Source organism: Geotrypetes seraphini, chromosome 5 (genome assembly GCF_902459505.1).
Source record: "Geotrypetes seraphini chromosome 5, aGeoSer1.1, whole genome shotgun sequence".
Taxonomy (NCBI): domain Eukaryota; kingdom Metazoa; phylum Chordata; class Amphibia; order Gymnophiona; family Dermophiidae; genus Geotrypetes; species Geotrypetes seraphini.
Window position 1 is genome coordinate 115775534 of NC_047088.1, and position 16728 is coordinate 115792261.

General features: G+C 44.9%; 1 protein-coding gene across 1 annotated transcript in view; it reads right to left on the reverse strand.

Annotated features, from left to right (window-relative positions):
• MCM3AP (minichromosome maintenance complex component 3 associated protein) overlaps window positions 1–16728 on the reverse strand; it is a 556273-nt gene that overhangs the window by 337885 nt on the left and 201660 nt on the right. The window contains 1 exon segment of the mRNA XM_033944925.1: window positions 8488–8756. Within this exon segment, the coding sequence (XP_033800816.1) occupies window positions 8488–8756 (269 nt within the window).

The window sequence follows — 16728 nt, forward strand, 5'->3', positions numbered from 1 at the left end:
CGCCAAACCGAAGGGAAGAACACGATACTGGAGATGGAGATCCCCCACCCGGAATCTCAGATACTGGCGAGAGGCCGGGTGTATTGGAATGTGCATGTACGCCTCTTTGAGGTCCAGTGAGCACAGCCAGTCCCCCTCGTCCAAGAGGGGGTAAAGAGTAGGGAGGGTGAGCATTCTGAACCTTTCCCTGACCAGAAACTTGTTCAGAGCACGGAGGTCCAGGATCGGACGCAGATCCCCCATTTTCTTAGGCACCAGAAAGTACCAGGAGTAAAACCCTGTATTCCACTGGTCCAGGGGAACCTCCTCAACAGCCCGGAGATGAAAAAGGGCCCGAGCCTCCTGTAGAAGGAGGGGCAGTTGAGACCGGCCCAAAGGAAACTCTTTTGGAGAAAGGTCCAGGGGTACTTGACTGAAGTGAAGAGAGTACCCCTCCCGGATGATGGAAAGCACCCAACTGTCAGAGGTAAGGCTTTCCCACTGTGCATAGAAATGATGGAGACGCCCCCCGATAGGGAGGGGAGAAGTCTCCAGCATGAAGGGAGCCCGAAGGCTCAAACCGGAATTGTCAAAAAGATGTTCCAGGCTTTGTCGGAGCCGGCGGCTGGACCTTAGCCTGTAGCTGCTGCTGCAGCCGCTTCGAAGGGGGCCGAGAGAACGCAGGAGTTAGTTTTCTGTGGATACCTCCGGAGAGGGATCTTGTACTGCCGGGCTGGAGGGGTCTTCGGCTTTAGGCGCACTAGAGAGGCGAAGGACCGCTCGTGCTCCGAGAGGCGCTTAGTGGCCGCCTCGATGGAATCATCAAATAGCTCATTCCCCATGCAAGGAGATTGGCTAGACGATCCTGGAGATTCGGATCCATATCAACAATTCTGAGCCAAGCGAGGCGACGCATAGTGATCGCAAAAGCCGTGATTCTCGAGTACAACTCGAAGGCGATCGAGCACGTCCGCCCAGAACAAGTGGAGGGCTTCCACACAGAACCGGAGATAGGACATAAAGATAAAGTTATAGTTGAGGACATGGTTCGCCATAATCAAAGAGGCGGGGAAGACCGCCTTTAAGGAGGAGCGAACCTCGATAAAGTAGCCGGGAAAAACGGCACCCCGGAAAGTCACAGGCCCTGAATCCGGGGACGAAGAACCGCTCGAGGAAATCCTGCAAGTCTTACCTCGAACATTGGCACCGAGACCAAGGGAGGTTGGTTCTGAGGTGCAGCAGTGCGCTCCTTCGGGGGCGACCTCGAGGAAGAGTATTCCCTACGTGAGGAGGCACGCTTGGAATGATGTTTTGAAGATGCCGACGAAGTGGCACTCGCATGAGACTCCGAGGTAGGCTTCGTTGCTGGCACACCTGAGGAGGCAAGAGGAGACTTACCCGAGGCCAGGGTAGTAGGAGGAACCGAGGCCGGGTTCTTCAAGGTCGAGGTCCCCCGAAACTGGGGCCGAGGCCAAACTCGAGGCCTGTCCCACCGGATCCATAGGGCCAAACAGTTGAAAAATCTTGGCTACTCTTTGAAGAAGAGCACGCAGTTGCAAAGTCGCACAACACAGACACGACTCAGCACGGTGCTCCGCACCCAGGCACTCTACACACCAACGATGGGGATCGGTGATGGAGATAACCTGGTTGCACTTAATACAGTTTTTGAACCTGGAGCGAGGCCGGGACATAAGCGAAAAGACGGCCGCGGCCCCATGAGGCCCAGTGGCTAGAGCAAGACCGGAGACCCGGTTGAAAATACACAAAGAAAATAACAAAGACGCGAGCACAGAGACTTAAACGAAAACACAAAAAAAAAGAAAGCCGCGGTGCAAGAGGGACAACGAGATCGCGCGTAGCAAGGGAGCAGTGCTTTTGGCTCCGCAGAAAACACTGAACTGAGGCCACGCAGAGGAGACGCATGCCTTAGACCGGGCGGGAGGGGCACATGCGCATGCGTGGGCCAATCGCAAGCTTGAAGGTCTTTAAGCAAGTCTGCTTGCGAAAACGTACGCTAGGGGACTCCTAGCGGATGTCACCCATATGTAGAGAATATGCTGCCTGCTTGTCCTGGGATAATAGACCTAAACACAGTTCCACAACAAACTTACTAGAGGAAAAGGCACAGGCATGGCATTCTGGCATAAATATCAGCACAAAAAAGTATAACCCGACGGACACTGCAGTTGCCAATAATACAGTCTATAGCTGGCTAAATGTTTTAGTCCTCGGGGAAAGTGTTTGACCTTGAAGGAATGAGAACCTATTCCAGATACTATAAATAAACGGACATCAATATGAGCTCTCAAAATGTAAACGCGTGATTTTGAGCTCAGGCAGCAACTCATAGGTGACCAGCACCAGACTTAAGTCTAAATGAGCACTGCCTCATACATCATTTAGTCCTGAATGTGCAAACCAAGTGCTAAGTAAATCAAGGTCAAACAGTCACACCGGGGAGAAAAATTGTAAACTAAACTATATAGACTCCCAAGAATCTGCCCTATCTGTTCTTAATAACAATTACAATATAAAGTGCAAGGTGCTACAAGTATTTCAGATTAGTAAAATTGATAAAAAATTACACTCTAATGGGAAGAAACCCCTCGAGATGCCCTAATGATTATATAATATCACATAAATTACTATAATGTGCATGTGAATATTTCAAAAAATTCATGAGGACCATGGAATAATAAATATGAACATAGAATAATACATAAGAAAAAACCCCAAATGCTCAAATCATCAAAATTCATGAAAACACATATAAATAAATATCCAAAAAACACACATTTGATTACGCTGAAAATAGTGCTAAGAATGATATATATAAAAAGAAGAAAAATAGAGAAGTAAGAAAGTCCTATAAAAAATTCATATTTCCTCATAACAATTCATATATTACTCATAACAGTTCATCACAATTCATCTTTATACAAAACAGTTCATAATGCCACTTCATTCGTGGAACATTTTCATCAGAACCCGTAATGAAAAAAAGAGTACTTAGCCAATCCTGTTTCAAAAAAGTACTACCACTCGAGGAATACTTAGCGCGATCCTGTTTCAAAAAAGTACTGCCATTCAACAGAGCTCCGTTTCGTCGTCTTCGTCAGGAGCAGAAGATACTTGAGTTAAATTGACCAAGCGAGAGAAAACTTTTCATATCTGTCAGCTCTGATTTCCAACGTGTGAAAAAATTAAACAATCGCTGCAGAAGTCAAAGCCGACAGATTTGAAAAGTTTTCTGTCGCTTGGTCAATTTAACTCAAGTAACTACCACTCCCGACGAAGACGACGAAACAGAGCTCTGTCGAGTGGCAGTACTTTTTTGAAACAGGATTGGCTAAGTACTCTTTTGTACATTAGAGAAGAGCTGATGGGTAAGGTTTGCCTCTTTGTGGATAATACTAAAATCTACATGGGAGTAGACATCCTAGAAGGTACAGATAACATGAAAAACGATCTAGCGAAACTAGAATGCCAGTATTTAGTGAGCACTATCTGAGAATGAGCAAGATGTATTGAACAACAGAGAAGTAGTGCTCCATTTCTGAAAGACTCCAGAGACTTTGAGGATCTAAGAACCACTAGTGAGGTTGAAGAACTCTGCTGAGCTTGTCTTGCTAATTGGTTTTGACTCCTTGATACATAAGTGGCTTGTTTGCAATGTGATTCAGGAGTGCAAAGTTCCAACTTCATACTGGTTCTCAGCCTAGTTGAAAGAGTTCTGCACATCCTTTAAACAAAACAAAACCTTTTATTTGTTCAATTACAGTCAAACCTGTGAGTTTGCGAGTAACGCGGTTTGCGAGTGTTTTGCAAGACGAGCAAAACACTCTCACAAATCTTGCCTCGCAAAACGAGCTCTCACCTCCTGAATTCAGCTGGCCGCTGTCCCGTGTAAGCCCGTGCATGAGCTCTCAGGTCCTGAATTCAGCTGTCCGCCGTCCCGATAACACCGAGTCACGTGTAAGCTCGCACGTCATCAACGTTGTGTGTGCTTACACATAGTGCACATGTTATCGGGATGGAGGCTGACTGAATTCAGGATCTGAGAGCTCATGTGTGGGCTTATATGGGATGGCGGCCAGCTGAATTCGGAAGGTGAGAGGTACTAATGGAAGGCACAGAGGCATCGCTTAAACCGGGAGGGCAGTTGTATGGGGACCTGGCCACCTCAAGAAAGTCACCCTGCTGAAGGGGCTGCAGCACCCAGGCATCATCCAGGCAGGTACCCACCCCTGGGCCACCATAGTTGTGGAACAAATCGTCTTAGGGCTAGATTCACAAAGGCCACAGATCGGATAGGATCTGTGAGCGAGACGATCCATAGCCGGGGGCTGATTCATGAATCGTACTCATGCAAATGAGGGCAAAGTCATGCCCCCAACCGACCACACGGATTGTTCTCCAGCGATCCCGATACATGCGCACACCATCTGTAGATGGTCTGCGCATGCGCTAGCTCTTCATGCCCGGCAGAGCTGGAATCTTTTTTTTTTTTACTTTCCTGCTTTTTTTTTACTTCACTAGCCCGTGGTTTTAACCCACTTTAAACCCACAGGTTAAAACCATGGGCTTGCACTGCGGGGAAAGGCAGGAGAGTTGAGGCAGAGAAGAGCGGAGAGTCGAGGCAGAGAAGAGCGGAGAGTCGAGGCAGAGAAGAGCGGAGTCGAGGCAGAGAAGAGCGGAGAGTCGAGGCAGAGAAGAGCGGAGAGTCGAGGCAGAGAAGAGCGGAGAGTCGGGGCAGAGAAGAGCGGAGAGTCGGGGCAGAGAAGAGCGGAGAGTCGGGACAGAGAAGAGCGAAAATTGGAGCTGAGAGCAGGGCAGCAAGAGCAGAGCAGTCGGAAAGGACATGAGCGACTGGTCCTCTGCAGTTACCCAGTCAGTGTCCATCATTTTTTTTTTTTTTGTGAATCGCTGCCTGCCTGTATTTGCATGCCATTCCCCCTCATTTGCATATGTGGATCAGATCAGGTGCGGATACACTCGGGAGGAAAGTTAGTGAATCGGGTCGGGGTCGCAAAGGGGTCGGGACATGATCGGTGGGTTTAGTGAATCTAGCCCTTAGTTTCTTTTATTCTTTTATTTTTTTGGGAAATTTGCCTTGCTATATGAGTGCTTTGGATTACGAGCATGCTTCTGGAACGAATTATGCTCGTAAACCAAGGTACCACTGTATATTGTTATGTCAACCAAGCAATCAACTCTTGAATAGTGAGACATGCTTTCATAATACAAAAGAAAATTCCAACTTAAAGAAAAATACCTCATATACCAGTGATCCCTAACCATGTATAGGGCAGTAAAGTGGACATGAGAAAACTGCAGGGGCCATCAAAAGATTTTAGGCTTACAAATGTAATATTAAATAATAATTTTGATTCTACAAGCAAACCGCCATCCAATAGTGCAACATCATGCAGGTAACTGCAAGCGATGAGTGTGCACACAATAAAGCCTCTATAATTCAATTTCTGCCTATCAGTCCACTGGTGCAAAGTATTACAAAACCCTTTTCTCTAATTTTCAAACCTATCAAGTTAATATTAAAATGCGAGGTATAAATTCACCAGCAACTAGTATGACATTCTTTTATTTCCATATATTTTATTGTGAAACACCTGAATATTAGTAAGCTAAGTGGTACATTAAATTTTAAATAAACTGAAAAACAAAATACACTAAACCTATAATTCCACTTTGCTTAGATTTTACGGGTTGAGCTGCTGTTGTACTTGCTTAATAAAATAGATATGAACATAAAAAGTTTAAAAAAAAGATACAGGCAACACTATTACTCAAAGAGAAGGTGTAGAAGTCTAAGGTAGCCAACTACTCAATCAATGAAAGACTTGAATATCAAACACACAGCAAGTCGACTGGTATTTGAGTATGTGTGTGTTTGTGTGTGTGTGCCTGTCAATGTAACCATGCAAGCATGCATGATCCATTTGCATTTCAAAGAGTCTTTTCTCTACCCACATTAGCGGCAGGGTTCGCTGCATACAAAGGCCACAAAATTGGACTGCAGGGGCCATATGTGACCCTGGGGCCACGAGTTATGACCAAAATGCAGTGGCGTACCAAGGGGAGGGGGCAGACCGCCCCAGGTGCATGCCCTAGGAGGGTCACAGCCGGCCAGGTCCAGGACCGGAACCTCCCACCCTACTGTGCAACAGGACCTGCACCTCAGCATGGCTTCCAGTCCACCCCCTCTGACGTACTTGCTTTGGAGCAGAGTCAGCAGCCGCACTGAGGTGCAGGAAGGTCCCGCAATGACGTCTGCTGGCTCTGCTCCGGCAGAAGTAAGTTACGTCGGAAGGGGGTGGACCGGCAGACGCAGGGAATTGTGGCAAGGTCTCACAATGACTGCGTCTGCTGTTTCCCCCCCTCCCCCACAAACACACACACGACGTCAGGTACTTCTTCTGGAGCAGGGCTGGCAAACGTAGTCATCGCAGGACCTTCCTGCACCTCAGTGCGGCTGCCAACTCTGCTCTAGTGCAAGTACATTGGAGGGGGTAGACCGGCAGCCAGAAGCTGCAGTCATAGCGGGACCTTGCTGCATGGAGAGAAAGGAGCAGGACTTCTGGTATGGAAGAGTGGTAGAGGGAAAGAAAAGGGGCAGGGTGGTGCTGATGGAATTGGTATGCAGGGAAAGGGGAGAGAAACATAAGGGGGAAGGATACTGTATGGAATTGGATTGAAGGGAAAGAAAGGGGGCAGATGCTGATGGAAGTGGGGGGAAGGGAGAGACAAGGGATAGATGCTGATTGAAAAGGAGTGGATGGCGAGAGAAAGGGCAGACATTGGATGTTAGTGAGGAGGGTAGAGGGGGAGCTTATGCTGGATGGAAGTGTAGATGGGAGAGATAAGGGAGCAGATGCAGGAAGGAAATGGGGAGGAGAGAAAGAGGGGACCAGATGCTGGATGGAAGTGGACAGAGAGAGGAGATGGTAATGGATGGAAAGGGTAGAGAAAGAAGGCACATGATGGAAGGAGGGGAAGGATTAAGTTAGTGAAATATTGAAGTGGGTGAGAGAAAGAGGTGGCAAGCTGTAGGAAGACAGTGAAAAAGGAAATTGATGACAGGGTAGTAAGAACGTAATCAAGACAGATGCAGAAAATAAACTGAAAAGGAAAATGAGGGAAAAAAGGGAAAGGGACTGCAGAGGAAAGATGTGGGAGAGGGAAGGGAAGGAGAGAAGAGAGATGCCAGACCAATGGGAGTGAAGGGAGAGATGGAAGGGGGAGGCATACAGTTTCTGGAAGGGGCATAGAAGGAGAGAAGACATCATATAGGGGCAGAGAAAGGGCAGACAGTGGATGGAAGGAAGAGAGTAACAAGAAGATGAGGAAAGCAGAAACCAGAGAAGACAATGTTAGAAAAAAAAATTCTATTTATTTATTTTTTGCTTTAGGAGACATGTGTCACTGTTTCTGTGGTGTTGCATTGTATGCAGAAACCAGCTTCTTGGTGGTTCAATTTAACCTTTGTCTATGTATTTCCATTTTATCCCCCCTTTTACAAAACTGTAGTGTAGAGCGTTTTTTTAGCACCAGCCGTGGTGGTAGCAGCTCTGATGCTCAGAATTCTACAGTTTTGTAAAAGGGGGAGGGGTTAGTTTGTGATTACATATTCCATACTAGGCGAAGGTGTTTTCTGTGTTCTGTGTGTTTGAAAGACATGGTTTTCTGCTACGATTGACTGTTCAGGATTGATCTGTATTATTCTGGTTTGTTTAGTTTTACAATGGATGTATTGATGTTGTACTGCTCACTGTAAGATGTTGCCTTTTCCTAGGTACACTCTTCTGCGACGTTTTAGATTGTTACTAAAAATCATGTTTTTCATACAGATGGGGGGGGTTGTCAAAAAAATGATGGGCCCCAGGATGTCATATATGCTAGGTATGCCATTGCCAAAGTGTATATGGAGTGGTCTCCTAACAAAAAAAGGGGTAAATCCACACAGATTATAATAAGGAAGAATAAAAGAGACATATATGGTAATAGACAGCCTCTGCAATCAAACAAAAAATCAGCAAGTAACCTTGTCAACTGAAACACTACAAAGAAAATGGAGATAGTGCCTTTTTTTATTAGTCCAGAAGTCATTCAATTGGGAGCTCTCAAGTGATGTATAACTGTAGATCTGTCAAAGTATTTTTCTTCAGTATTCACAGTTAAGTATTTTATGGATACTAAGATATGACAGAAACTAATATGTAACTAGGATTTACATAACTAATGAACACCAAAAAAGCTAGTGTTGGAAAGCAGCATGCTTGAAAAGCAGCAGCAACTACGAATACAGACCTGCGAAAGCACAGAATAGATCAACCTGGTTGTTCTTAGGTAATGATCAGCAAGAAAAGGGCAAAAGACATAAGTATGAGTTATTCTTAGACACAGAAAAGTGATGAGGGTTAACTCTAGAAACAAAGCCATGGGAAAGAAGAGATGATATACCTAATGGAGGAGCTGAAGTCTCACCTCAGGACATCACCTTTGTTAAGACTGAGCAGGACACTGTATCCTCGGAACTCAGCTTCATTAGGGCAATAAATGTCTTTATTTGCAAGGTCCTGGTACATTTCTTTCAGGCTTTGCAGGCACTTAGTCATGTTCTCATTGTTGATTTTAGCTTCGAAGGAGGAGATGGGCTCCTCACACAAGTGATGGGCACAATGGATATGAAAGCGTGTACACTTTTCAATCATGGACACTGTAACAGGATCACAGAGGTGTTGCTGGATTATATCCTGACAAAAATCAAAACAAAACTTTGGTTGTGTTCAGTTATCACATAAATACACTAACTAAACAGGTTGTGGAAAAAAGCCCCCAATTTCCTGATTATTTTAAATAGCTTTATCCTCAATGAACTCTCATTCACTTCATTTCTAATCTGCCTTTTATAGACATATATCCAGGGCACAAGTTCACCAAATTGCCTAGAAATTTGTTGTGGCATCTGCCCTGTCATCCCTTGTGCTGCCATGCCAACACAGCTCTGGGGCTGTGAGTCTGAACACAGTGAGCTTGAACTTCCACAGTGGTTTCACAGTCTCATGAGGCTTAACACTACAAAGCCAGTGTGGCTTCATATTTTTTTAGATAGTTGGCTAAAGGTGAATGAAGCTAGTCATTAGGGTAGCTGAGAATAGTTAAAGTTGAATGAAGCTAGTCATTAGGGTAGCTGAGAATAGTTAGCTGATTACCATATATACTCGAATATAAGTCAATCCAAATATAACTTGAGACCCCCATTTTTCCCCCAAAAGGGAGGAAAAATGGTTGACTCGAATATAACTGCAGGTGAATGTACACGATGGAGGCAGTCTTTATTATGACAAATAAATCTTTTGAATAAAAACCTTTTACCAGGTAGGGGACCCAACACGGTCCGTGTTTCGGACTAACCTTCGTCAGGGGTCCAATAGTAGACGCGCTGAAAAGACCGCCGGAGTGAGACAGTGACTCGAATATAAGACAGGGGCTTAATATTCAAGTGCCATGCCCTGCCAGGATTTGCACCCAGTGTCCTCAACCTCACACCCTCCCCTGCCAGGTTCTGCATTCAGTCCCCCTCCCTGCCAAGTTCTGCACTCATCCCCCTTCCCTCCCTGCCCTGCAAAGCTCTGAACTCAGCCCCCTTCCCTGCCAGGCTCTGAACCCAGCCCCCCTCACTCCCTGCTAGACTCTGCACCCTGTCCCCTCTCCCTGTCCCCTGTCCCACCTTCCTTCCCTGTACCCTCTTCCCCTTCTAGTTGTCTAGTGGTAGGCTGGGACAGAAGGGATCCCTCCTGTCCCGGCCAATACTAACACGGTAGTAAGAGGGGAGGGGAACACGATGACTACAACACCACATTAATGACATAAATTTCTAATCTCATCATCATCACAAATACATTATAATGGAAAACCAGCCAAGTAAATTAAGCCATAATTGAGCTGCAGCTGACCTCTGAGGTCTTCCCATCCCAAACTCTATTCTTCAGCTTTGGAAGGAAAGGTTGAAAGAGCCTCTCTCTGCATGAAATCTCTGCACTTTCAGTGTCAATGGGTCCATGGATTTCACTAAGCCTAGCCATGGTCAAGACTGGTTTCTTTGGAGAAAATTTTCTCAGTGTCAATGTTTGGTGCCATAACATTTTCAAACTTATACATTACCTTTATCTCCTTTGAGCTCTTGGTTACATTCTGCCACAAATGTAGTAATCGATTTTAATTAAAAAAAAAAAAGGGTCCAAGAGGTAAACCCATACTTTGTGACTGTTGTCAGTTTAATAAAATGTAAGGATGGTTGCACCCCCACAATGTTAGGTGGTAGGGGTTAAGTGAAATGCGCACTGACCAACGCCAGGTCCCAGGTTCAGTTCCCTCACCGATGACTCACCAGGAAGTAGAATCAGAGGCACAGCCAGAGGTTTTTGCATAAAGAATATATTATAGAAATAGTCTTACAGAAAAGCAATATTTATAATCATTACAATTAAGTAGAGAGTATTACACTTAAATAGAGAGCCCAGCAGTTCCCCTGCCTTACAGAGTCCAGAAGGAATTGAGTGTGAAGTTTCAGGGAAAGGCAGAGAGAGAAAGAGAGGGGGATGGGGTGATGTTTCGTGTTCCATAGATAAAGAGAAGGATAGACAGAGAGATAGAGAGAGCTCAAGAGAGAACCAGAGTGCCAAGCCAAGAGCCAAGAGATAGCTAGATAGAAAGAGAGAGAGAGGGCCAAGACCCCTCTCCTGATAGCTTGATAGGAAAAGAGACACCCCTATTGATGGAGTCGAGAGCAGGCTTTTATACCTTGGAATCTTATTCTGAATAGAGAAAATATTGTATCTCCCAGTATCTTTCTGTTTAGAATTTGTAAACTGTTTGAGACAATGGTTAATTTAATTAATAAAGGAGGGTGTAATACCTGCAAGCATGGTGATGGAATTAGGTCTCTGGCTTCTTTGTTTCTTGATCTGTGCACTTGGACCTAAACACCCTCTTAATCAGACATTAACAGCTTTTAGCTAGTCATGATTCAATCAGGGAAACTTAACACAGTCTCCCTGCACTAAGGGTCTATCTGCCTTCCCATGCCAGAGCCAGATTGATATAATCTCCCATAAGCCTCTAGGCTGACAACTGTCAGATAGCCTCGTTTTCCTTTCTTAGATTAGGCATTTTTATCAACATGGCAGACAGAGCAGTGACCAAATAAAAATTTAAGTTGCCCTGACAAAATTGTGAAAAGGCAACAAAGTGAAAAGCAAATAATGTGGTCAGCATGATTGGGGGTAAGCAAGAACTAATTTCATATTGAGTCAGCTAAACAGAAAAAAAACAGCAACCCAAACAAACAGGTACTGATGCAGTGTTAGCAATGTTCTTGTGTAGCTGCAAATGTTTAGAAGCTTTTAAACTAAATCAGAGCCTGAGAAAGTTACCATTTTGACACCATAGGATGATATCACCCACCTGTATGGCTGAGTCATCTTACTTGTTGACGGACACTATCCCCCCTCTTTTACAAACACATAGTGTGGGTTTTAGCGCCGGCAGCCACTGCTCTGACGCTCACAGAATTCCTACGAGTGTTGGAGCAGTTACCGCCACTACCAGCGCTAAAACCTGTGCTCTGCATTAGTAAAGAGGGGGTATATTAAGAGCTATGTAAAGCTTACTAAGGACTTGTGCATTTTCAACATTTACCCTCCAGATCTGGACATTTGACACACACTAAATCTTAAAATGCTGTGTCTATGCTGCTCGTTTTATAACTTCTGCTGAGTGGAAGTCCTGTAACCCATTTTCTGCCACTAAATAGTGCAATCAATTGAAATATATTTTCATTATAGAAAAGTTAACAGCTCTCTTCAGGAACCAGGATGCTAAATTTGGTTACGTGTGAAAATTATTGCAGAAATATTTTGATTCCTTTACTCATCCTTCTTTGGGAGGTACATGGGAAGTAAAGAGGAATAGTGTGGGTCTATAGGTTTCTAATCTAATCTAATCTAATGCTTAGTTTTGTATACCGAGACTTCAATCCAGGAAAGTTCGACTCGGTTTACAATGATTAAGTTAGGCCAATAAGGGCATATAGAGAATTATCAAGAAAGATTAGTTTCCAAAATGTTTAGTAAACAGAATGGTTTTCAGAGACTTAAGAAAAAAGGGAAGGGAACCAGAACTTCTTAAGCGAAGTGGAAGGTCGTTCCAAAGTCGAGTAAACTTAAAAGACAGAGATTGACCAAGAGTCTTGATTCATTTAATAACTTTACTAGATGGACAGGACAGCTTGAATTGTTGATCACCCCTTGCAAAAGAGAATCTATAAGAGTTCCAAGATAAAGGAACTAGGGGAGTAAAAATACCACAGAGGATTTTAAAAGTAACACAGGCACATTTAAACTGGATTCTAAAATATACAGGAAGCCAGTGGAGATTATAAAGAAGTGGGGTTACATGATCAAACTTGTATTTCCCAAAAATCAATCTAGTAGCTGTATTTTGGACCAACTGTAGTCTAGAAAGACAGGTTTTTGTAATAGTGAGGTAAAGGGCATTACAATAGTCAAGGTGAGATAAAATAATCGCCTGAACCAAGATGGAAAAATGGTGTTGATGAAAAAGGTGGCTGACTTTCTTCAGCATGCGTAAGTTGAAAAAGCATTTCTTAATCACAGAGTTTAATTACTTTTAGTTAATGAGCCTATTAGTACCAATGAGGTTCTGTTGGCTATTCAACAGAGTCCTTCTTTGAAGGCTCTGGGGATCGATGGATTCCGCATAGAGTTTTATAAGCTTATGGGTGAGGATACTGTGGAACCATTGACGACCTTCTATAATGTTATGGCTCATGTTGAGGCAATACTGCCTGATTTAAATGCAGCAAGGATTTTGGTTTTGCCAAAGCCGGGCAGAGATTTGCAATTACCAGCCTCTTATCAGGGGTCAGGAACCTTTTTGGCTGAGAGAGCCATAAACACGACATATTTTAAAATGTAATTCAGTGAGAGCATACAATATGTTTAAAACTAAATACAAGTAAATGTGTGCATTTTATGTAAGACCAACACTTTTAAAGTACAATAAGTCTCTGAATTCTTTTTAATAACGTTGTTATGCTGTTGCTAACCAATCATGAATAAAGTAGTTCTTACCATTAATGCGACTGGTGCTGCATGTTTTGCTGATGGCTTTGTAGTCTGGTTGATACGTGGTGAGGTTAAGTTTCATGCAGGCGTTGAGACTTCCATCCGTTAAACATGATCGTAGGTTGGTCTTAATGTTCTTTAGATGTGAGAAAGACTGCTCAAATGCATACGTAGAGCCAAACATTGTCAGTACAGCAATACTCACACGCTGCGTGTGGTATGTGACGAGAAGCGCGTTCCAAGTTTTGACAATCAGCTGGTCTGCGGGTTGAAGTTTTTTCATTTCTCCCCACTTGTGTTTGCTCGCCAACTCTGCTTGCTATCGTGCAAGTCTTTCCAAATCTTCATTCAGTGACTTGAACTTACTCACCCACATGTCTTGAGGCCTTCAGGTCAGCAGCTTGGAGCTCAAAATCTCTGACGGTGACACCGGGGATGTAACTCAGGTCGGCGCTGTCCACTGCACACTCGTGTAGATGGGTGATGAATTTAAAAAGACGAGCGCGCTCACGAAATTCTCCAAAGCGCACTTTGAATGACTGCAGGAAATTAGATGTGAAGCCCGCTAGCTGCTGAAGATCAAGATGTTGAGCAGGGTCACTTGCTGTGCATGCATCTTTAAACTCTCCCAGTTTTTCAATGTGTAGTAAACGACCTGTTTCAATGTCTAGCTTGTTTTCAAATGCAAACACTGCTTGTTGAAGGGATAAGACTGTATTTCCAACATCTTGCATTTTCACATTGAGCTGGTTCAGATGTTCAGTCATGTCCACGAGATAGTAGAACTTCAGGATCCATTCAGTGTTAGCTAACTCAGGATGCTCGACGTTTTTCATTTCAAGTAAAGTCCGGATTTCGCTCAGACAAGCCGCAAAACAACTGAGCACCTTCCCTCTTGACAACCTACACACATTGCTGTGCAGAAGCAGACCAGGATAATTATTCCCAACTTCATCCAGCAGTGTTTTAAACTGGCGATCATTTAAAGCTCGGGCAACAATAAAGTTGACCACCTGAATGTCCAGCGACATCACCTCACCAAGCTGCTCGCCACACATCTGAGCACAAAGCGCCACCTGATGAAGGATGCAGTGAAAACTTAGGATGGGTCTCTTTTCATGTTCACGAAGAAGCGCTACGAATCCTGTTTTTCCCCTCCATGCACGGAGCACCATCAGTACACACCGAAATAAGTTTATCCATCGGTAGATTTTGTTCTTTAGCGAGCTCAGTGAAAGACTTGAATAAATCCTCCCCTCTCGTTGTCCCTTTCATAGGCAAAACAGCAAGACTTTCCTCATGTAGTGTGTCGCCGACAGCATACCTTGCAATCACGCTGAACTGGGGAAAATGGCTTACGTCTGTTGACTCATCCAAAGCGAGAGAAAAGAATGGTGCTGCATTTATGTCCTTCACTTGTGTTGCCTCAATTTGATTTGCCATCATGATGGTACAATCGTGAACAGTTCTTGCCAACAGAGGCATGTCTTTTATTCATTTGATTATCTTGTCTTCATCTGAAAAGTCATCAAAAAGTTCATCGGCAACATCAAGCATGAATGTTTTGGCATACTCCCCATCTGTGAATGGCTTTCCATTTCTCACAATTGCTAAAGCACCAGCAAAGCTAACCAAATTCCAGTCACCTTGTTGGGTCCAAACACGGAGTTGCTGCTGACTAGCTTGCACACTGCACAGTAGCTCTTGACATGCTTTCTTCCTGCTGTCCCCCGCAGGATATTTCGATGCAAATGTGTCGAAGTGCCGCTTTGTATTTGACCATTTCATCGATGCAATTTTATCATTGCATATTAGACACACTGCAGAACCTGCTCTCTCCACAAAGGCGAATTCCTCTGTCCATTCCTGCTGAAAAGTACGATACTCCTCATCTTTTTTTTTTTAGCCATCTTCCTCAATAAAAGGGTGTCTGCAATTAGCTAGCTGACTGAGGTGAGGAGGATACCACCCCAGTGGTCTGTGAGGCAGGTCAGAGGTAATGAAGACAGGGTTGCCAATTGCAGGTGTAGCTGGTGGGATGGGAAGCCAGGGCCTCGATTTGGGGCTGCCTGTGAAGGACGATGCGGCTTCAGGCCCGTTCGGCCGCGGATGCTGCGGGGCAAGGTAGGGTGGGTCCCATGTGGGGAAGGATGCTGGATGCAGATGCAGAGGACGTGGCCTGCGCTTGGGGGAAAGAAGACGTGTTCTTCTTTCCCAACATGCATCAATCAAGCCCCAGCCAAGGATCTTTCCCAAGCATTCATATAGTCACAGAGGGACACTGGGGAGATTAAGGGGGGTTCTGGAGCAATAACAAATGAAGTAGGCACACTCACAACTTGTCCTCTTCACTGGTATAGCTTGCTGCAGTCCAGGCTAGAATCTGCAGCTGGGGGAGGTGCCACACTGTGCAGAGTATCGGAAGATAGCCGCTGCTGTCCCCGTCCTGGCTCAGATCTGATCCAGCTCTGTGTCGGCAGCTCCCGCTTCCGGGTGACCGGAAGAATGTCCCCGATGGTCTGGGTAGGTATGCTCGGGTGTCCTCTCCTGCAGTGCACATCTTGGAGAAGATTTTTCTCCACTGCAGCAGAGGAGCTCATAGTGTGTGCGACTGCTCTCCTTGGCTCCGTCGATGCTGAGTCAGACCAGTGGTCCATCGTGCCCAGCAGTCCACTCACGCGGCGGCCCCTAGATCAAAGACTAGTGTCCTAACCGAGACCATCCCTACCTGCATATGTTCTGGTTCAGCAGGAACTTGTCTAACTTTGTCTTGAATCCCTGGAGGGTGTTTTCTCCTATAACAGACTCTGGAAGAGCGTTCCACTTTCCACCACTCTCTGGGTGAAGAAGAACTTCCTTACGTTTGTACAGGATCTATCCCATTTTAACTTTAGAGAGTGCCCTCTCGTTCTCTCTACCCTGGAGAGGGTAAACAACCTGTCTATTCCCTTCAGTATTTTGAATGTTTCAATAATGTCCCCTCGCAGTCTCCTCTTTTCAAGGGAGGAGAGGCCCAGTTTCTCTAATCTCTCACTGTACAGCAACTCCTACAGCCTCTTAACCATTTTAGTCGCCCTTCTCTGGACCCTTTCGAGTAGTACCATGTCCTTCTTCATGTATGGCGACCAGTGCTGGACGCAGTACTCCAGGTGAGGGGGCACCATGGCCCGATACAGTGGCATGATAACCTTCTCGGATTTGTTCATGATCCCATTCTTGATCATTCCTAACATTCTGTTTGCCCTTTTCGCTGCTGTGGCACATTGTGCAGATGGCTTCATGGACTTGTCGATCAGAACTCCCAAGTCCCTTTCCTGGGAGGTCTCTCCAAGTATTGTCCCGGACAGCCTGTTTTCGTGCATGAGATTTTTGTTCCTCACATGCATCACTTTACCCTTATCCACACTGAACCTCATTTGCTATTTCGATGCCCATTTCTCGAGCTTGATTATGTCACGTTGCAGATCTTCACAATCCCCCTGTGTCTTCACTACTCTGTATAACTTTGTATCATCCGCAAATTTAATCACCTCGCTCGTCGTACCAATGTCCAGATCATTTATAAAGATGTTGAAGA